The sequence below is a fragment of the Glycine soja genome, chromosome 11 (genome assembly GCF_004193775.1).
Source record: "Glycine soja cultivar W05 chromosome 11, ASM419377v2, whole genome shotgun sequence".
NCBI lineage: Eukaryota > Viridiplantae > Streptophyta > Magnoliopsida > Fabales > Fabaceae > Glycine > Glycine soja.
In genome coordinates, this window is record NC_041012.1 from 53,286,292 (window position 1) to 53,307,329 (window position 21,038).

The 21,038-nt window shown below is 32.7% G+C and overlaps 4 protein-coding genes across 10 annotated transcripts; 2 read left to right on the forward strand and 2 right to left on the reverse strand.

Moving 5' to 3' along the window:
• Window positions 1-2,307: 2,307 nt before the first annotated feature.
• On the reverse strand, window positions 2,308-4,523 carry LOC114373420 (probable fucosyltransferase 8). Its single transcript, XM_028330880.1, has 2 exons — window positions 4,355-4,523; window positions 2,308-3,824 (listed from the first exon to the last, which is right to left on the reverse strand). Exons 1-2 carry the CDS (start codon window positions 4,521-4,523, stop codon window positions 2,308-2,310), a joined length of 1,686 nt encoding a protein of 561 aa, XP_028186681.1.
• Window positions 4,524-6,344: 1,821 nt separating this feature from the next.
• LOC114376652 (galactoside 2-alpha-L-fucosyltransferase-like) lies at window positions 6,345-9,828 on the reverse strand. Of its 7 annotated transcripts, none has more exons than XR_003659008.1 (4): window positions 9,338-9,828; window positions 7,516-8,981; window positions 7,238-7,378; window positions 6,345-7,012 (listed from the first exon to the last, which is right to left on the reverse strand). XR_003659008.1 is itself a non-coding variant. In XM_028334859.1 (3 exons), exons 1-3 carry the CDS (start codon window positions 9,555-9,557, stop codon window positions 7,006-7,008), a joined length of 1,584 nt encoding a protein of 527 aa, XP_028190660.1. In that variant the 5' UTR covers window positions 9,558-9,828; the 3' UTR covers window positions 6,345-7,005. The 7 variants fall into 7 exon arrangements, 2 of the variants coding, with proteins under 2 accessions (XP_028190660.1, XP_028190659.1); XR_003659006.1 differs by having other exon boundaries at window positions 7,238-7,395; XR_003659010.1 differs by having other exon boundaries at window positions 6,345-6,755; window positions 6,854-7,012; window positions 7,238-8,981.
• A 1,193-nt stretch (window positions 9,829-11,021) lies between these two features.
• LOC114376045 lies at window positions 11,022-13,010 on the forward strand. The gene is made up of 2 exons (XM_028333955.1): window positions 11,022-11,142; window positions 12,327-13,010. Exon 2 carries the CDS (start codon window positions 12,386-12,388, stop codon window positions 12,557-12,559), a length of 174 nt encoding a protein of 57 aa, XP_028189756.1. The 5' UTR covers window positions 11,022-11,142; window positions 12,327-12,385; the 3' UTR covers window positions 12,560-13,010.
• Window positions 13,011-16,384: 3,374 nt separating this feature from the next.
• LOC114376043 (putative receptor-like protein kinase At1g80870) lies at window positions 16,385-19,323 on the forward strand. Its single transcript, XM_028333952.1, has one exon. The coding sequence runs from the start codon at window positions 16,857-16,859 to the stop codon at window positions 18,993-18,995; it is 2,139 nt and encodes a 712-aa protein (XP_028189753.1). The 5' UTR covers window positions 16,385-16,856; the 3' UTR covers window positions 18,996-19,323.
• Window positions 19,324-21,038: the final 1,715 nt, after the last annotated feature.

Consider the following 21,038-nt stretch of genomic DNA (forward strand, 5'->3'; position numbering starts at 1 on the left):
TATTTTTAGAAACTTAACTTATAATTTAAAATATGTTTTTTTTTATACAGATTATTATGTTCAAAATTCATCCTTTTTGAATCTTTTTTTCTTCAAAAAATTAAAATATATTATTTTTTGGCTTAGACGTAGGTTCATGTAAATCGTGTAGACATTTCGAACATATTTTAATTTTTCAAAGAAGAAAAGACTCAAAATTTTGTTAGTACAAATTTCAAATATTTCGATATTTATATGAACAAAAAATATATTATAACCTATCATTTAAGTTTTAAAAGATGTTATATAAGTTTGATTTGTCTAATCACATTTTAATTTTATTATGGATAAAAAACATATTTTAGTCTTATTTTTTGTCCGCATCTTCATCGTGGACAATTGGACACGTGAGAAATAATACTTTTAATTACCTACCTTTTTCAATATAAGACTTTTTCCAACTAGCTCACTGGTGATTAAAAAAATAATCAATTTAATTTTTAACATGAAATTTATTAATATCCTTTTTTAAATTATCATTAAAATTATTTCAACTTATCATTTCTATCTTTTCACTTAATTAATGTGTGCTAATATTTTCTTAAAATTTTAACAAGAAAGATAATAAGTTTATCTTATGCATTTAATCATTTCTTTTCAGAAACCATTTATTGTTATAGGCTACATAAGTTGTAAAACAATGAAAGATATTTTACTAAAAGAATAATTAATATAAGAAATAATTTGAATGAATTCTTACAAAAAGGAAATAAAAATTCTCAAAAGAGTCTTATATACAAAGTTAGAGATAGTATAATATTTCCAATTTTTTTAACAATTAATATTTATTAAAAAATATTATATAATATTATTTATATATTTTACTGTAATTTTTTTCAAATAATAATCCATCCTTTTTATTTTATAAGAAAAAAATGTTCATTTTTTAAAATATAAAAAAATATTAAATACTTTTGCCTTATTTAATAAAATTATTTTCAAAACATTCTTCATTTAATAGGAAGTTTGTGTTTGATATCAAATTCTAATGAAAAATAATTTAAGAAAAAAATATTTTTAATTAAAATTTACACAATTATTGAATTGAGGGGTAATAGTAAAACTATAATATTTTATACAATGATTTCATAACTAAATTATCCCAAAATTTAAGAGAAATTTTTTCCAACTTAAATTATATAATTGTGCTGTACAGATTCAGTATTAATAGATAATTAAGTTTTTAAAGCATGATGTAAATGCATGACTGGGTGCATAAAAAGTATTTTGTTGAAAGAAGTAAAACCTCCTTCGATTATTTATATCCTTCGAGATTAGTCTCATATGGATTAGTTTGTTTTTTTCCTGGCCTTATCCAGTTTCTCAGAAAAATTGAGGAACTTTTGTACATAAATGGCTTAATGGTGCTGGACCACGTGGATATGCAATGAAGAAAAACAGTGTTTAACAAAACCAAGCACTTTAACCCTTCACATGGGAACTTTATGAAGAAGACAAATGATAAAGATACTCCACAATCCGCATGCACCCTCACCCTGCAGATTCAACGTCATATATGACTCATGCATATTATCGTAATCAGACATAAAGAAAGTACATTGAAAGATGCGATAAGGGATTAAAGTTTCACGAATCTCTGCTCTATTAAAATCTGAGCTTACTTTTACGTACGTGTAAATGGTGGCATTGCAATGGCCTCACACATGCCATCCATGTCACAATTCCACTGCACTTGTAAAAGAAAAGTTTGATTGGGATTTTATATGAGCTCCTACTCAAACTTTTGAACTTCATCATCAATTTTAATATCCGAATAGACAGACATATATAGTTTGGTTTTGCTTGGTCATGTGATTGAGTGAGTACTGTTAGTGTTGAACAGTACTCAATCACAAGACAAAAGCCAGAAAGCAATATCCTTGTGAGTGGAGATATACAATCTTCCTGATAATGTTAATAGATTTGACTGGAAATTTAAGAATTCGGTTGGGAAAAAGATAACATGACAGCATTCCAAATGTTATGCATTTACCGATTCTTACAAAAAGTGCACACTTTGATAGAAATTAAATGCAAAAGAAGGATTAAAATTAATAAGATCAAAACCATTAATTTGTAGATCAAGAAGATAACACTTGCAACACTTCAAAGAATCTATATGACACGGTTACAAAATAGATTTGGGGTTTTCTCTTCATTTGGAAATTACTTTAGCAATTTTTTTAATTAAAAAAAAACCTCAATTCCCTTCTTGAGTTTACAAGCCGGGATTATTGACATTACTTGGCAAAGCAAATGACTGAATGCTTAGTGATAATCATTAACCAGCCTCAATCCACTAGATACATCATCGCAATGCTTGATATGATTAAAAATGGAAGGAAAATCAATTGTTTTATTCGCCCTACAGTCATACTCAGGAGGATATTGAAAACAAGGCTCCATGTACTTGGCTCGTTGACAAGGTGGATCTGGGATGGCTTTGCCATATACTCCCTGCAAAGGATCTGGGATGGCTTTGCCATATACTCCCTGCAAAATCCATGGCTTCAAACCTCCAAGACTATGAGCAACATACCCAAAAGTAGACCTGGGGCTTGTAACCAATGCATTACATAAACTTAACAAATATATTTCAGTCCATGCCTTAATGTTGTGCATGTCGTCATTTGAGTTTTGATGCTCTTCATGACTTGGCTGATAAACTCTTATTAGATCCCCGGTCACAGTTGTATTTGCCTGATACATAGTCCTCAACTTCTCACCATATTCTGAGTATAAAGATACTACTAGAACAGCTTTTGATGTCTGCTTCTTCAAAGGAGAAGTTGCTGATGAGTTTAGCATGTCGAGTTCAGGCAACAACTTATTCTGAAGGGTGCAGGCTATAATTTCATTGAATATGGTTTGATGCGGTGGATGATGAATATTAAATACTCTAATCTGGAGGCCAATCCTCTCATTTTCCTTGGCTAGGTGTGCCTCATAGGATTTTTGAATTAGTTTCCATGCCTCATTTGATGGGTGAAAAAGGTAACGTCCCAGGTGGTGAAAAACAGTGTCTTTATCAGGGAACATTTTGCTTAGGTCTTGTCTAAATAAGGAAATCATGAAAAGAGAAGGGACAAAATATTGATTCGACCATAAAATCAGTACGGGAATTTTCTGGAGAAGATCTTGGCTTCGATCGCAATGAAAAAGATTAGTATGACCAACATGGATGTGCGTTAGATTAAGAGCAAGAAATGGTGGCAAAAGCTCATCCTGTGAATTGTTTACCTTGTTTTTCATTAACAAGCTTTCATGCGTTTCTAAATGTTTCAGGTCTTCCCAACAAGGAGAGTTCTTAGGCAATAACCATGAGGAATCAGGAAATGGCTCGCAAAAAAGACCAATCATATCAGCCCCATATCTGACAAGTAGAACACGGTCTGTGAGGATAGCATAAAGGAATGCTGCAACCAAGGTTATCATCCTGTTCCCTAAGCCATTAGCACTTGTCCAGACAAGATATTTGCATTCTCTACTAGTTTCATTTATGCTAAAATTTGCACCCTTTCTCATGATTTTGTTGTAGGATTTGGTAGAAGGTCCACAACTCCGATGAACATGTTCATAGTTTCGTAGTTTGGATATCAGATGTTTAGAAGGTTTATGAAGGGAAGCTCTGCGATACAAGTAAGATTGATATCTACTTGAGCATGATGCTTCATCAAATGAGGAAACTAGAAGTCCATCAAGGAGTTTGTCATTAGCAATATTGGTAGTAGTAGATAGGGATAGAGCATTCTTCTTCCCATCTTCAACTGAATTATTCTTTGGACCTGTAGATGTTGAAATCAAGAAAATAAAAATCATATATACACATTTTTATACAACATTTATATATATCCAGATTACAATGCATTGAAACTTCAGTTATGGTGGCTTTAACTCCATTAAAGTGAATGAATTAGATGAAATAATCTTAGATCCTGCTAGAAATTAAAATATGAGCGCTTTAATTAATGGTAACCTACCGGTGTGGGAATTAATTGGTATTTTCTTAAGTATTGAACAGAATAATTATGCCAACTCTAAGTACAAGAAAGCTTAAGTGTTTATCAGTATTGTTATAAATAGACCCTTATAGTGATCTTAAAAGTAATAAAATTGTCAGAAAATCAAGAAATAGAATAGACTGAAAGTAAGCTGGAAACAAGAGTATGTATTACCAATATCAGAGAAGGACATGTAGATAAAGTAACTCTAGTAATGGATTAAAGGCATAATATTACAAGATTAATGATGCTAGGAATAGATTCCAAACAACGTACGAAATTAACTACAGTTGACTCATTAAATGAGTTTTTACCCCCTTGTTTTAAGGCATCAGTAGTAGCATTCTTGGCATTAAATCCTTGGATGAGATCAAAAATTGAGTTTTGGTGTCTGACAGTAAATGTGACTAAAATAGGGAAGGTTATGAAAGTCAGAATCAGAAATGTTCTGAAGCTCTTGAAACTCCACTCTGCTCTATCCATCGTGACTAGCTTGAAGGCATGCAGCTTCAGATATCAATTTATTTAATTGCCTGCATTTATTACAACATGTACATTGGAATAGCATATTAAAGAAGTGAATTTGATCGAAGGCAAAGAAGTCAAATCACATGAAATTAAAGAAGTCAAATCCTTGAGTTTAATTACTCCTTTGTGTCGAAATTGTATTTGATCGATGGGAATTAACAATGCAAGAAGGCATAGAGGAATTATTTATTGACGAATAATTTGTTTTCTCCAAACCAACTTTGCTGACTAGTACAACTTACAATCATTTGGTCATGTAACCAACTTCGTTGACTAGTCTGCCTCTAGTAATTTAGTCATGTGTAACTGACTAAATATGTAATAATAATTTAAAATAATGAAGACCGATTCTATGTACTAATAATAATAAAATTAATGTTATTAATTTTTTGACAACAAAATTAATGATAATGTTATTAATAAATATTAATAGCATATACTATTAATAATAATAAATTAAAATTAATAAATATATACTATTTTTAAAATAATAAAGGCCGAAGATGTATACAAATAATAATAAAATTAATTTTATTAATAAATACTAATATAATATTAATAATGATAAATTAAAATAAAAATATATACTAATAATATTAAAATTAGTATTCACATAAATTAATAATATATTGGAAAAATTGAACCCATATGCAAATTAATAATATATACTAATATAAATTAGTATTAATAAATTAAAATTATTAATTGATAATGTTTTAAATATATGCATAAATTTAAAATAACGTATAATAATTTATTTAAAATAGAAATTAAGAGATAAATTATTCGACATTTATCAAATTTATGTATATATATATTAATGTGCAATTGAATTTTTCTATTATAAAAATGTTTCATAAGCTAAATTTATTCTACACGTTAATGAAAAATAATAATTTTTGTATATATTTTTAGGTATTAAATTTTGTAACAATTAATTTGTTTAGTAATAATCTTTCTAATAAATCTTATCAATATGGATGGGCTGGGCCGAGAGTCATTTAAGGAGAAATAGGAGTGGGACGTTAGCTCTAGAAAGCAAATCTGAGATTTTTTAAAAAATATTTCTTCGTCTACAAAACGTATAGATAGAGGGGTTGAATTAATTAAGTATTGGACTGTCAGTTAACTAAAGGCAAAGCGCGTGCATGCGAGGTTTGTGCATTTGTCTCGGTATGTATTTACTTATGAACAAAATTACCAAACCCAACTTCTGGTGCATATATAAAATACCATGCCTTCATACTTGAAAATAGAATAAAAAGTAAACAAGTTATACTTAGATAATAAGCATTCAGATGGAGCGCACTCGTTTTATGTTTTTACGTGTGTCCACATAATGGATGCCCTAATTCAGCAGTAGTAATTGTGTAGTGTCATAATATGGTATTTTTAAATCAAAATCACTCCAAAAATCAAGTGCATGCACATCTTTAAGGAGGTATGCAAGATAGAGAAGCAAATGGAGAACTAAAGAAGAATCATTTTTAGTTTTTGACGACATATGCACTTACATGACCAATAAGCATATACCAGATCGAGTGACAACCTTACATAATTTTCCATAAGAAATGCAATTTTACTGCAGCTGGATTGATAATTAAGAAAATAAAAAATAAGAACACATGAAAGCTAAAGTATATATAATGAGAGCTTAAAGATTTCTTTTAAAATTTCATGACATCTTCTCACAAGGCATCGCGAGCAGCTATTCGACAAGTTATTGCATCCGCAAGTGATGATACTCTAAGTTCCGAGGCAAATATCTTGTAATGCTGAATCATAACAAATCATTGAATATGCTAGCTAATGGTACTTGTCAATGTTGTCATAAATTATTTATGCTTATAACAACTTCAATTGCTTGTTTAAATACTACAAAAGTTCTAATTCACAATTAAATAATGTAAGATAATGAATAAATAACAGTTAAAACAAGGGGGAAAAGGAGTTGTTTGGCTAGAAACATTTTAGCTAAACTAATCATTACATGCCTTTGAGGTAGTTCAGCAGCAAAATTGGCAGAGACCTTCAGAATTCCTGGAACCAACTAAAGAAGTTTGCCATAACGATATTGAATAATAATGCATATATCTTGTGCAGGTTTCTGTGGACAGACCATCCTTCTCAAGTTGAATTATATCTACGACCTTTCTCAGAATGGAGAACCAACACCATCATAGGTCCCTGCTGTAAAAAATACATCCATAAAAAATAGCCTCGATGTTGTCATTGATGATATATTTAGGATTTCACCTCAAATGCCATTCATTCTTAAAGCTTACAAGCATTTGTGTGTAGTCCACATGAACACAAACCACCTTCAATGTGGTAAAACAGGTTTAAATCGCAAACAACCATTACATAGTACAAGACTTAATGGTGGAGAACAATATCCTAAGCAGTTGCACTCCATTTGGTATAACTGGAAATTCGTCTAAGGCCTACAAAACAAATCACTCAGGTTAAAATAAATACACACACAAACACACAGACGTATTAGTATTGGCACTAGCAGAGGATTACAGTCACGTGATGCACAACACTTCAATTACATACATGGAAGTACACAAATGCTAACCTACAATGCATCTTGCAAGTAATAAAATCTTTAGCCTCTAACCCAGAGATTTAGAAATAGACATACATGGAAGTACACAAATGCTCACCTACAATGTATCTCTTGCCAATAATAAAATCTTTAGCCTCTAACCCAGAGATTTAGAAATAGGAGGATCCCTGTGCTGAGTGACTGGAAATAGTGAAAAGTGACAAGGAAATCGCAAAACCAAATGCTCTGTCTCTCTAGTCTAGACAATATCAAACGCTATCAAAAAAAGGAGGAGAAAGTAAAGTAATGAAATATTAGAGCAAACAGGGATTATTGACATTAGTTGTAATAGCAATTAGCAAATAACTCAGTGCTCGTGTCAAGTTTGTTTGTTACCTAGTGCTTAACATTAACCAGCCTCAAACCACTAGATACATCTTCACAATGCTTCATATGATGAAAAATGGAAGTAAAATCAACTGTGCTATTGGCCCTACAGTCATACTTGGGAGGATAATGGAAACAAGGCTCCATGGACTTAGCTCGACGACAAGGTGGATCTGGGATGGTTTCCCCATACGCCCTCTGCAAAATCCATGGCTTCAAACCTCCAAGACTATGAGCAACATACCCAAAAGTAGACTTCGGGCTTGTAACCAATGCATCACACAAACTCAGCAAATATATTTCTGTCCATGCCTTAATGTTGTGCATGTCATTATTTGACTTTTGACGCTCTTCATGACTTGGCTGATAAACTCTTATTACTTCCCTGGTCACAGTTGTATTTGCCTGATACATAGTCCTCAGCTTCTGACCATATTCTGAGAATAAAGATGCTACTAGAACAGCTTTTGAGGGCTTCTTCAAAGGAGAAGTTGCTGACTTTTGCATGTCGAAATCAGGCAGCAATTTATGCTGAAGGGTGCAGGCTATAATTTCATTGATAATGGTTTGATGTGGTGCTCGATGAGTATTAAATACTCTAACCTGCAGGCCAATCCTCTCATTTGCCTTAGCTAGGTGTGCCTCATAGAATTTTCTAATTATTTCCCATGCCTCATTTGATGGGTGAAGAAGGTAACGTCCCAGATGGTGAAAAACAGTGTCTTTCTCAGGGAACATTTTACTTAGATCTTGTCTAAATGATGGAATCATAAAAAGAGAAGGGACAAAATATTGATCTGACCATAAAATCAGCACGGGAATTCTCTGGAGAAGATCTTGACTTTGATCACAATGAAAAAAATTATTGTGACCATCATGGGTGTGCTGTAGATTAAGAATAATAAATGCTGGCAAAAGTTCATGTGACGTGTTTACCTTGTTATTCTTTAACATGCTTTCATATGTTTCAATATGTTTCTGATCTTTCCAATAAGGAAAGTTCCTGGGCAATAACCATGAGGTACCAGGAAACGGCTCACAAAAGAGGCCGTGCATATCAGTACCAAATTTGACAAGTAGAACACGGTCTGTAAGGATAGCATAAAGAAATGCTGCAACCAAGGTTACTATCCTGTTCCCTAAGCCATTGGAAGCTGTCCAGACAAGATATTTGCACTTAGTACTAGCATCATTTTTGCTAAATTTTGTGCCCTTTCGCATGACTTTGTTGTAGGATTTGGTAGAAGGTCCACAACTTTGATGAAGATGTTCATAGTTTCGTAGCTTGAATATCAGATATTTAGAAGGTTTATGAGAGGAAGCTTTGCGGTACAAGTAAGATTGATATCTACTAAAGCATGATGCTTCATCAAATGAGGAAACTAGAAGTCCATCAAGGAGTTTGTCATTAGCAATGGTAGTAGTAGATAGGGACAGAGCATTCTTCCCATCTTCAAATGAATGGTTCTTTGGACCTGTAGTTGCAGAAATAAACAATATAAAAACACACAATTATATAGAACATTTATATCCAGAAAACAATTTGTTGAAACTTCAGTCAAGTTATGGTAGCTTTGACTCCATGTAAGTGAATGAATTATATGAAACCATCTTAGAGCTTATTTTAATAGATTCTGAACGCTTAAACCAATGATAACCGACCAGTGCCGGTATTAATTGCTGTTTTCTCAAGTATTCAACAAATAATTATGCCAGCTCTAGGTACAAAGTGTTTATTAGTATTGTTACAAATAAACACTTATAGTGATATTGAAAGTAATCCTCTGTGTATTTTGCATTATAAAAATAAAAAAGGATGAACTGAACTTACCTAGAGTTGACTCTCTAATAATATCATGATCTTTCGAGAGAATAGCAGTAGCATTAGTATTGAGGGTTCTTCCAGACAATACGTGAAATCCTTGGAAGAGATCAGAAACAGAGTTGTTGTTTTGGTGGACGAGAGTAAGTGTGAGTAAAATAGGGAAGGTTATAGAAGCCACAACCAATAAGGTTTTGAAGCTCTTGAAACTCCACCCTACTTTATTCATCGTGACGTGATATCAATTAACTACAGAAACACACACGAGCATCGCTAATACTAAGAAATAAGTAAGAAGGATTGATTCATCAAAGATCAAAGCAAGCCAGATCAGATCCCCAACTTTACTTACTGAATCGGAGTTGAATTCACAATGCGAAATGGAAAACGCTTTCCGACAAGGCAACTCTGAATCTGTGATCTGATTCATCTCCATCATTTTTTGTTTATTGGAATGAAAAATAAAACAAAATAAATTTATATAAACTTAATTAGTTTATACATAAAGCAATTTTAACTAATAAAAAATAGAATATTTCATTTAGTTTCTCCAAAGGATTTTTTAATCTTTGCTAAAGTTAATTTTAATTTATAAAAAAATATTTCATTTCATTTTTTTATCTTCATATCCTATAAATATTCACGAAAAAATTTATTCCAATAATGCATAATAAACAGTATTTAATGTCATATCAAATGTGTTTAATTATTATTTTCATTATATATTTAAGTTTTTAGTGAACCAAAAAGAAATGATAGGATTAAATTATAATTTTGATATCCTATAATTTGATAATCCAAAGTTAAATATTGAGTTTAATGTAGTATAATAGTGTTGATATAGAATTTATGTAAATAATTGATTAACACGATACTTATGTAAAAAAGGATTAAATAAAGTAAAAAATAAAAATATTTTAATAAAAATTAAACTCATGATATTTTATTTATACAATAGTATTAACTTACTTATTTTGTTTTAATTAATTACATTAATATTATTTTTTAGGTGTCATTAGTAATTTTTTTTCAAATGATCAAAATTTATAATTAAAAAATATTTAATATATAATTTTTTTAATTTTATTTTATATCATTTACATATATTTATTTTACCAATTTTTAATTAAATTTTATAAATTAATATGTAAATTCTTTATGTGATTTTTTTAAAATTTATTTTAATATACATATTATTTTTAATCTAATTATTTACATAAAGTTATTGATAGATTTGTTTAGCTAATTATATTAATATTATTTCCTATTAATCATTATTTAAGGGATATTAATTTTTTTAAAATGATCAAAATTTATAAATTGAATAATATTTAATATTAAAAATTAAAAATATTTGTATATTAAATATTTTTTAATTTATAAATTTTAGTAATTAAAAAAATTTAATAACTCTTTAGTGATAGTATATAAAAAAATAATATTAACGTAGTTAACTAAAAATAAATCAAGTGTATTTATCTATAGATAAGAGTTATAAATTCAATGTTTATTAAGATATTTTTTATTTTATTTAATCTTTTTTTAGATAAATATTATGTTAACATAGTATTAAAATATCACGATATTTGACTTTCCAACCAAAAGAAATTAAATATGTTGAACCAACAAAATCATCAAATTGGAAAAAAATTACAATTTGACGAATAACTGAATAGAATTAAGTATTTATTTTAAATGACAAAATAGGGTATTTTGACTCCATCATTCGAAAAGCGGAGGCGGCGGGTACTACTGCGGAGCGAGGTGGGCTCCGTCGGCATCATCACATCAGCCTTGTTTGTTTGTTTGTTTAGGTATCTTAACACTCTCTTTCATCGCTCACTTTTAGCGCTTCTCTTCTCTGCATACAAATTTCTTTCTCTTTCTGATGTTTTTAGTGTTTTAGGAATCTAATTCGTCTTGGGACTGGGGTTTCCACATCAACACTGTTATGCGATATGTATCTATCTCTGCTCCTGTTCTCTTGCCATAACTTCAAAAATGGGAGTAATAAAACTCTTTGGTTATTATTATTGATTAGAGTATAAGCTCAAATAATCCATAACCCATTAAATAAGTGTAATCCTATTCAAAACATTTATGCTGAAAACATAATTTGCCTTGGCTCTGTTGCTATGTGCTATACTGTGTAATAATGTATTACTAGTCAGGTTGGATATCTTCCTATATGCTTCTAGAACATAAGATATATTTGTCATTATCTCTTCATTGAGTTTTATGAGATGTTTTTAAATGTGGCCATAGTTTTTCATATATATTGACACTTCTGTTCATTTTAGATATATTGTATATAGTATGAGCTATATTTGAGAATAGCTGCAGTTTGTTACGCTATATGGCATATTATGTTGCAATCATTCCAGCAACCTATAGGCTAGTGAGCTATTCACAATTAGCAACTTTGGTTTTGTGAATGAATCTTAGAATAAACTAGTTTGGATTTGTTTATCATAATGTTTTCTAAATTATGTAAAACACTTGTATGGACTTGAAGTTGTTTATGATTTTTTTTCTTATGTTTGCTAGAAATTTCATATAATTTTCTATCAATCTAAAAGCCCTTTTTGTTGTTCTTATAGCAACATATTTTATTTTTTTATGATTAATAATTCCATTCACTACTTAAGTTCATGACAAAACAACAAATGACTGACATTTGAATTAATCTCTGAAGTAAAGGTTAATTCAAAAGAAATGAGCAATAATTTGTTTTAAACAGAGAAGCTCAAATTTATATAGATTTATATAACTAGTTTTAATTTGAACAGCTTTGAACCAGTTCTCTTGTTTGCCAACCAACCCTTAAGATTAGCATATAGGTTATGCTATAAATTTTGAAAAATACTTCATTAATGATCTGAGTGGTGTCCTTTAATATATGCCAGTGAAACTTTTTCCCAATCAATGGCCAACCGCACAAACTAAAATTACTCATCATATGATTTTAACGAAATGCTGATTTGCTTATTTCTGACAGTGATTCTTGCTAAAGTGGGTTCTCAATAGCACAAATTCATATCAAGCACTTGAGCATCTATGGGTATAATCAGGAGTGGCTTCTCTTTCATAGCAGGGACAGTATGTGGAGTTTACTTGGCTCAGAATTATCAAGTTCCTAACGTCACAAAGTTAGCTGACACTGCCTTGTTTATGGTAAAAGTTGTGGAGGAAAAATACCGCAAGCCCAAGAAGAGGGATGATGATGATTAGTGCCTAACAAGTGCTATATTGAAATCAGGTTCTTGTTTAGTTTTTCTTTTAAAATTCTGGATTATAGGATCGAAAACCTCAATTAACTAAGCTTTTGGAAAACATGAATTAGTAGAAGATTTTTGTGGAAGCATTCTTAGCAATGATAAGCTTATTATTTAGTCCTTTCCTAGGGAAACGTTCTCATTCTTCTGTTGTCTTCCTTGCTCTGAAATCTGAATCTTATTCTTAGACACGAGTTAAAAGGTCAGATTTCAGATTTCAGATACTCAGTTTCTTGAATCTTGGATGATAAGTTAGCTTAAGGCAAGAGATCTGTTCCATGGTCATCAGAGTTGTATTTAATAGTATTTAATTATAATTTATGTCCCCAATAACAAATATTTTAGGTGATATTATCCATTATCTGATGCTTTTAATGATTAATATCTGATCAGGGTTTGTTCTTTTACATTATTATCTTGTTTGCTAACAATTTGCATGTGTTGTTGAGTTTCTGGTTTAACAAGTTACATGGATAAGATGTCTGGACTATTTTGACGAGCTCTGATTTTTCATTTACACTTGCTCCAACGCCTACTGGAATAAGACTAGATTATTGTTGTTGTTGTTTTACATGAACCCCCTTACAAATGTACAGTTCTTTCCCCATGCCAACCTCTTTTCATGTATGATGTATCATGCATGTATTGGTATGTCTCACATTGAGCAAACATTAGAGGTCTATTTAAATCACGGGGGTCCCCTCTGAAAAGGCTAATTTTTTGGGGTGTGATCTTCTCGTGATTATTTATCCTTTATAACCAGCCAACGTAGAAAGGGTAATCTTAAAAGGAGCGACCTAAGAAAGAGTCCTTAGGGAAAGAGTTACGGGATATGCAATGTTATGACCCACTTTAAGCAAACATGGAGCCTTTATTTGTTACTAATTAAGTCTTTTCTTCTTAAAAGGCCAATCCTCCTGTTTTTGGATGGATTTCAGTCGTGGCGGCTAACAATTTATTTATTAATAAATGCTTTAAAATTAAAAATAAAGTCAAGGAATGAACTCAAACAAGTCAGTAATACAGAAGTATGTGGGACTTAAAATGTCGTTTTACGAAATAAATGTACATAACCTAGAAAATCAAGAACGTGAGTGGTCTAGCAACATATGATTGAATTTATTCCACTTCATTAATGATTAAATTTTATGGTTATCCGTGATATTTTCGGTTCAGACTTCAGACATCTAGTTATAATATTTTAAAAACATATCTGTCTACACTATCAAGTACAATATTCCTCTTTAATTAAACTAGTGTTCAATGTCATCCCTAATTGCTTACGTAAAGTATCTTAACTGAAAAGTATATGTAGTGACGAGAAATTCCGTTTATAGTCTTCATAAATTTTAGTTCACTACTTATTTTACTGTTGGAAATTCCTCCCGAAAAAAATTCCCACTTAAGTTTCACTCAGTGTGAAGTATATGTCTTTTCCATGTAAAATAACTTCTGGTAGTAGGTCCCTTTCTGTAATATTGCTTTGCTTGAAGGATAGCTGTGGTAAAAGGGAATTTCTACCTTGGGCAGTAGCGATGGGTTTCTTTGAGAGGGGTCCCTTTCTGTAATGTGGTCATGGGATGGACGTAGTCACTTGTTTTTTATGTTTTTTTGGTTCTGCGTATGAGTTATGAGATGAAGGGCTCTTTGTGATAGGCTCCTTCATTGGGGTAACTCTTGTTATATGCCTTATTGTATTTTATGGTCTACTGGTACCTTTTCTATATTCAATATATGATCTTTCTTTGGCTGATAAAAAAAAGCTTGGTAGTAGGTCATTTTCTTCTCGTGGATAACATAAGTATGAACATGTTGAAAATTTGTTGCAGTTAAAAAATTTAAAATTATTTTTTAGTACAATGCAGACGAAAGGGAAAAACTAACTAATAATGAAAGCAGCACCTAAAGCATCAGCCGACGAGCTAGGTTAATTTTGAAGTAACAACACAATTATTAGATTATATGGATATATAACATAGTTTTATCTAAAACCCACATAAATTTTGTTTTAAGTCAAATGACCTTAAGTTCGTATTCTGAATGATTTTCTTCTATTTGTTTATATTGTTTCCAGTTTTTATATTTTTAAAAGTTGTTTTTTACTGTTCTCTGTACAAACTTTTGATAAAATGAAAGAAAAAAATTTACCCACACCAAACAACCTCTTAATTTAAGGAAAAGAGATTTTTTATTTGATAAAGAAGAAGAAAATGGTAGTGTGCGTTGTTTGGTCCTCTTCAACAACAATTAATGCACTGGAAGTGCAAAGGTATGAGTTGACATGTGATTGTATGCCAAATAAAAAAAGGAAGATAATTAATAGAGAAATTGAAGCTGGTAGAATTTCACCTACAAAGAAATATGGTCTTTCTGGAATGGAGTTGAAAGAGGTCCCACGCATTGTACCAGCACGGCACCCATGTTCTTTTGCTCACCAACTGCTGAAGCACACAAAAAAAGTGAACTGTGTCTCAGTGCAGTGCATTAGCAATAGCAACATTCCACCTATTATTCCCTTAAGACAGCTAATTATGTCTATGTGCACTTCCCTTTTCTGAGATTGGAAGTGGCATGTGACTGTGGGGAACTAAAGTAACAAAGAGACATATGAGGCTTAGCTTTGGGCCTCCATGATGTGGACACCACTCTAAGATACATATACCACCTTACATTAATTCTTCAATGGTTTGGTTCAATAAGAAAACGTGAGTGAGTGAGCGAGGGTGAGCTGTGTGTCATCCTTATGATATTGATATCTAAAAGTAGAAAGTAGAAAAGCAGAAAGCAAAGAGTCGACGATTAAAGGGACAATTATAGGTCTGCTAGCATGCAAAGAGGAGGAACAACAACAGTTTCTTTATCCTCATATATTCCTTCCAACTTCTGATTTATTTCACTACTTTTCTGCCACTACTTGTTCTGATCTTGACAACAATCAACTCTAGTCTCTAGCGAAGGTTTCATGACTATGTTAAAACTAAATTGACAAAAAGTAAAGATAGAGAATTTACTTAACCTTTATTTTTTTGACGGTATATTTTTTCAACACGTCCAAATTTACTTTGATTGCTTAAGATGACAATCAAAAAACAGTTTCACCCAACACCACTATCGAATAACCCTTTTACCAAACTATATACTTAACAACAAGTTTCCCTTTATTTTGCTTCACCCGTTAGCTAATTTTGTGTTCCGAATTGTCCTAGTACCATCACCGGGAAGTTCATAATCCACAGACAATACAGAATGCAGCAATTATAGACTATTTTTTTTCTCCCTTTACATGGTAAAAAAGTGTGCTTGCTTGCATTTACAAAACATTCGTTAGAGTAATTTTTATTTTGATATTATAATGTACAACACAAGTGTATGCTTTGTATTTTTTTTTATAGTAAAATTATACTTTAAATAACCTATTATAGAAAATCATGTTGTCTATCTAACGCAATATCTATCTTCAATCATGACCCCATGCAAATAATAAGGGGATTACTTAATGAAAGTTGTATTTATATCATGATGTGTTGTAGTGCAACATGGGACCGGGTTGCAGTGTAAGAATGATGGAAGACAAGATATCATCGTTATCCAACCATGTGTACGTATGAAGTGTGAACCTCTCTGGTCAAAAATTACCAAACAAGAAAGAATCAAAAAGAGTAGTATCGGTCTCTAGATTCTAAGCAGTGCACGTGGCATAGTAGTGATGGCGTATGAGACAAAATAACTGCGCATAAAATAATAAAAACCTCATATCCCATCTTCTTCATCTGTAATGCATGATAATACTAATAACAACAATAATGTACTCTTCCCCCAACATCATCACACTTGGAGTGGTATTTTACATTCCTTTCCTTTTCTCTCCCTCGTCTCGTCTTGCCGCAACACTTTCTCTTTAGTCAAAAGCACCTTGGCCTTGGGTCCCTCCCTTCCCTTTTTCTAATCCGCATTTCCCAATCGTTAATCTCATACTATCATTTAAACAAAGAATGAGTGCATAGAATAGAAGAAACGATACCATAAATCAAGGAAAACTAGAAAAACAAAAGAGAGTTAAGAATAGTAGAAGACAGATGGTTATCTAATCGTAAAGCAATCCACTTTGGATACCCTTTCATTCAATGATAATTAACACAGAGAAAGAAATGAAAAACCAGAATGCCCATCTCCCTATTATTCTTCTTCACTCACTACTTTTTCTTCATCACCAGCTGTTGTGAGTGATCAACACACAACACAAACAACACACCATGCCTTCAAGACCCTTCCCTCCCACAAATCCCACCAAAACCAAGGCCCTCTTCCTAGCACTCACCATCTCAGCTTGTGTTGTGATTTTCTGCTCAATCCTCTACTTCCTCTACCATCTGTGGCATTCTCTTGTTCACAGAGCTAAGACCATCCCCTTTGATGCAAGTGCTCCCTTGAAGCTCCAAAGATTCTCATACAAAGATTTAAAGCAAGCCACCAATGGCTTTGACACTGCCAATGTAATTGGCAAAGGTGGCTCTGGCACTGTTTTCAGAGGAATACTTAAAGATGGCAAGTTGATTGCCATCAAACGCCTGGACACGTTGTCTTTGCAGTCAGAGAGAGAGTTTCAAAACGAGCTGCAGATTCTTGGAGGGTTGAGGTCACCATTCTTGGTGACCCTCTTGGGTTACTGTGTGGAAAAGAACAAAAGGGTGTTGGTGTATGAGTATATGCCCAACAGAAGCTTGCAGGAGTCACTCTTTGGAGATGATGGGGGGGGTTTGAGTTTGAGTTGGGGGAGCAGGTTTTGCATAATGTTGGATGTTGCTAGAGCTTTGGAGTTCTTGCACCTTGGATGTGATCCTCCAGTGATCCATGGTGATATCAAGCCAAGCAATGTTCTGATTGATTCTGAGTGGCGTGGGAAGATCTCTGACTTTGGCTTGTCAAGGATTAAGGTGGAAGGTGAGTTTGGTGTGGACTTGTTTAGCCAGGACTTGGGGAGGAGCCAGGATCTATGGAAAAGCCAAGAGCTTTCAGGTAATTTGACTGCAGAAACTCCTCCTGCTCTTGGTACTCCAGTTGAAAATGTTAGTGAAGTAGATTTTGCTCTAGCTTTGCAAGCCTCTTCTTCATCTAAAAATAGTAGGACTTGCTTTAATGTCAAAGCTTTGAACTTGAATTCTTTGAATTATAATGCCAATATTGCTACTGAAACTGAAATTAGGAGTGTAAATGCGAAGGGTAAGGAAGTTTCGGCTTTGGATAGGGATGATTGGAATGGTAAGTTTTTCCCTTGTGATGATGAGCTTTCTAGCATTGATTATAGTAAGGAGTTAACTGTGAGTGCTTCTCCTTTGGTGGATGATGAGAAGGCAAATGGGAAACAATGGGGAAAGGACTGGTGGTGGAGACAGGATGGAAGTGGAGAGTTATGTAGTAAAGACTACGTAATGGAGTGGATAGGGAGTCAGATTTGTCCATCCAACGCTGATTGGGATGATGGTAAGAACAATGTTCACACGAAAGTAGAGTTGGAAAATTCAAATCCCAAGGATAAAGACCATGATGCTATTGCACCCCAACCACAGGTGTTTGGGATTGGACATAATACTACAGATAATGGGGTTGAGAAAAAAGAGTCAAGGGGAAAGAAAAATCACAAAAAGAAGCACAGGAAGATGCAAGAGTGGTGGAGAGAAGAGCATCTTGCTGAATTAAGCAAGAAGACCAGTAAACTTAAAAATCTTCATACCAAGTGGAAGAAAGGCTTGAAAGTGCCCCATTTTGATTTGGGTAGAAGGTTTTATCTTTGCAGGCGTAAGAAGTTTGGAGAGGAGGGTGAGAATGAGTGTGATCAAAATGGGGAGTTTAGCTTCAGAAGAGGCTGGAAGAAGAAAAGCACTCATTCCATTGGAAGTGACATGTGGAGTGGAGATCTTTTCAGCCGTGAGCTCAGTAGCACAACAAGCATGAGAGGGACACTGTGTTATGTGGCACCAGAATATGGAGGCTGTGGATTCTTAATGGAGAAAGCTGACATTTATAGTTTTGGAGTTTTGATTCTTGTAATTGTGTCAGGTAGGAGACCATTGCATGTTCTTGCATCACCCATGAAACTAGAGAAAGCTAACTTAATAAGCTGGTGTAGACACTTGGCTCAAGCTGGTAACATTTTAGAACTTGTGGATGAGAGATTGAAAGAAGATTACAAGAAGGAACAAGCAAGTCTGTGTATCAACTTGGCACTCATTTGCTTACAGAAAATTCCAGAGCTGCGGCCAGATATTGGGGATATTGTTAAGATTTTGAAGGGGGAGATGGAGCTTCCACCACTTCCATTTGAATTCTCCCCTTCTCCACCTTCCAAATTATACAGCAGATCAAGGAGAAAACCGAAGGGCACTGCAGAATAGATTTTGTAATTCATAAGTCATCTTCTCACCATGTTAGATCAGGTATGATGAGTGCAGTACGGGATGGATCAATGAATATGTTTGCATTTGGAGCCTGAATTCACTCCTATTGTTAGATTTATGTTGAATTCATATCAGATAAGTTATTTTTTTTTTCTTTTTGATGACTCAATTTCCACTGATTGTTCTCAGTGTGGTTATGTTAAGAGTACTTGTTACCTGTCTCCCTTGATGGCGCATGGTTGCAGCTGAACTGTGTATATGATGATTATTACTTGTTAGCTTAACTCTTAATTGTAATAGATAAGGGCAAAAGGGTATCTGTCAATTGCTGTTGTTTTTAAGAAACTAATATGATTGATAGGCTTGCCTTGACTTCTTGACAGAAACGCATTCTTACTCACTCACTCTAGTTTTACTAGGATGGACTGACTTGTTTATTTGTTTTCCATCTTCAGAAAACATTTACTTTTGTCAACATATAGGTGTCCTATTTGGTACATATTAGAAGCAGTAGTTCACCCCTAAGCTTTAACCAATTCATCTTGATAAAAGAACAAGAAGATCAATGAGGCTAGAGGTCAAGCATACTTTCTGTTTATTTCTTCTTCTTTTGATTTGGCATTATTAAATTGGCAATGGAACGTTAGTCGTGACAAGAGGACAAAAATGGCACCGCATAACTTTGAATTTGACAAATATAAAACAACTAGAACAAAGATTCATTGCTGCATTGGTCGGTCTGATATAGGAGATCGGGAGCTGGTTTTTAGTTAACAGCCAATTCTAACACCTAAATGGTTTGAAATTGGCTGACGTTAATCGTACAGAATATTTATAATTGATTTGTCGTGTAATAAAGGACCACAAAAGTCATAATCAAAGACTAAAGTGAGTCACTATTAAAACAGCATCATTAACACCCCCTAGTGTGCAGTGTGCTTGTTCTATTCCTCAGTAAAAGTATGTGTCAATTGTCATAATGTCGTTGACATAATTCTCTTTTCCATAATTTTGCACGACATACAATCATCTTGCTGTCGTTATTCTCAACGTTTATTAAAGATGACAAACAAAGCCATATCAAACGCCGCGCAATCCTTAAAATTCGTGTATAAGGACAAACCTAAAACGAACCGAGTCATAGAGATTATTGTTATTAATACTTGAATACCTAAAAGTAATCATATTATTCTGATGTATGCTACAGCACTGAAAAAGCATATACTAGCCCACCATCCATAACCAAACTGTCCAACGTTGCTTTGCATGATTTGCATCTCTATCATTTATTATTATTGCTTCACAGCCCGTTGGTATCATTAGGAGTACTATTCGATTTTTTAATTGTTGCATTTTTTTTCCTAAAAAGATAAATGGGGAAACGTGCATGAGTGTTTCAAAAAATTGAACTTGCCTGCCTTCTTGCTGTACTGCAGCTCGTCCCCTTCCATTGTATCATCAAAAGTTAATTTCAAGATTAAATTTTGAGTATGCAAATATTTTAAATACTTAAAGAAAAAAACTTGTTGATCATATATGTAAGATAAGTGTGGTCTGATCTCTATAAAAAAAAAAAGAGTTTTTAGTTTTTCTTAATTCTTATCATCAAATCCAGATTCCAAAGTTAAATATGTAGATGATAATTTATTGAATGAACCTGCCTGGTCCAATTGTCGCTTAAATTCTGCATATGGGACGAGCCCCCAATATCTTTTGTTTCTTGGGACAGGCAGAATCACAAGGAAGGAAGTGGACAGGGCATCCACATAGGGAACACATTCCTGTTCAGATTTGGACTAAATAATTTCATTAGAAAATGTTCAATCATAGGAATCAAAATTAAAATTTTAGACATCATATTAAATATTTGATTAATCTGAATCGAGCTGAGTAAGATGATTATGAGCTGTAAATTGCTTTTTAGGAGTTGTTAATGAACCTATAATGACCTGTAAATTTGTATATAGGTTCATTAACAACTCCTAAAAAGAAATTTACAGCTTAATTCAGATTAACCAAATATTTAATATGATGTCTAAA

Bases quoted from the DNA above. Each gene is read 5' to 3' on its own strand.
- LOC114373420 (XM_028330880.1), bottom strand. From the start codon at position 4,523: ATGGATAGAGCAGAGTGGAGTTTCAAGAGCTTCAGAACATTTCTGATT. The intron at 3,825-4,354 runs GTAAAAACTCAT...CAACATCTACAG, and splicing joins TGATGCCTTAAAACAAGGGG to GTCCAAAGAATAATTCAGTT.
- LOC114376045 (XM_028333955.1), top strand. From the start codon at position 12,386: ATGGGTATAATCAGGAGTGGCTTCTCTTTCATAGCAGGGACAGTATGT.
- LOC114376043 (XM_028333952.1), top strand. From the start codon at position 16,857: ATGCCTTCAAGACCCTTCCCTCCCACAAATCCCACCAAAACCAAGGCC.
- LOC114376652 (XM_028334858.1), bottom strand. From the start codon at position 9,557: ATGAATAAAGTAGGGTGGAGTTTCAAGAGCTTCAAAACCTTATTGGTT. The intron at 8,982-9,337 runs GTAAGTTCAGTT...CTGCAACTACAG, and splicing joins TATTAGAGAGTCAACTCTAG to GTCCAAAGAACCATTCATTT.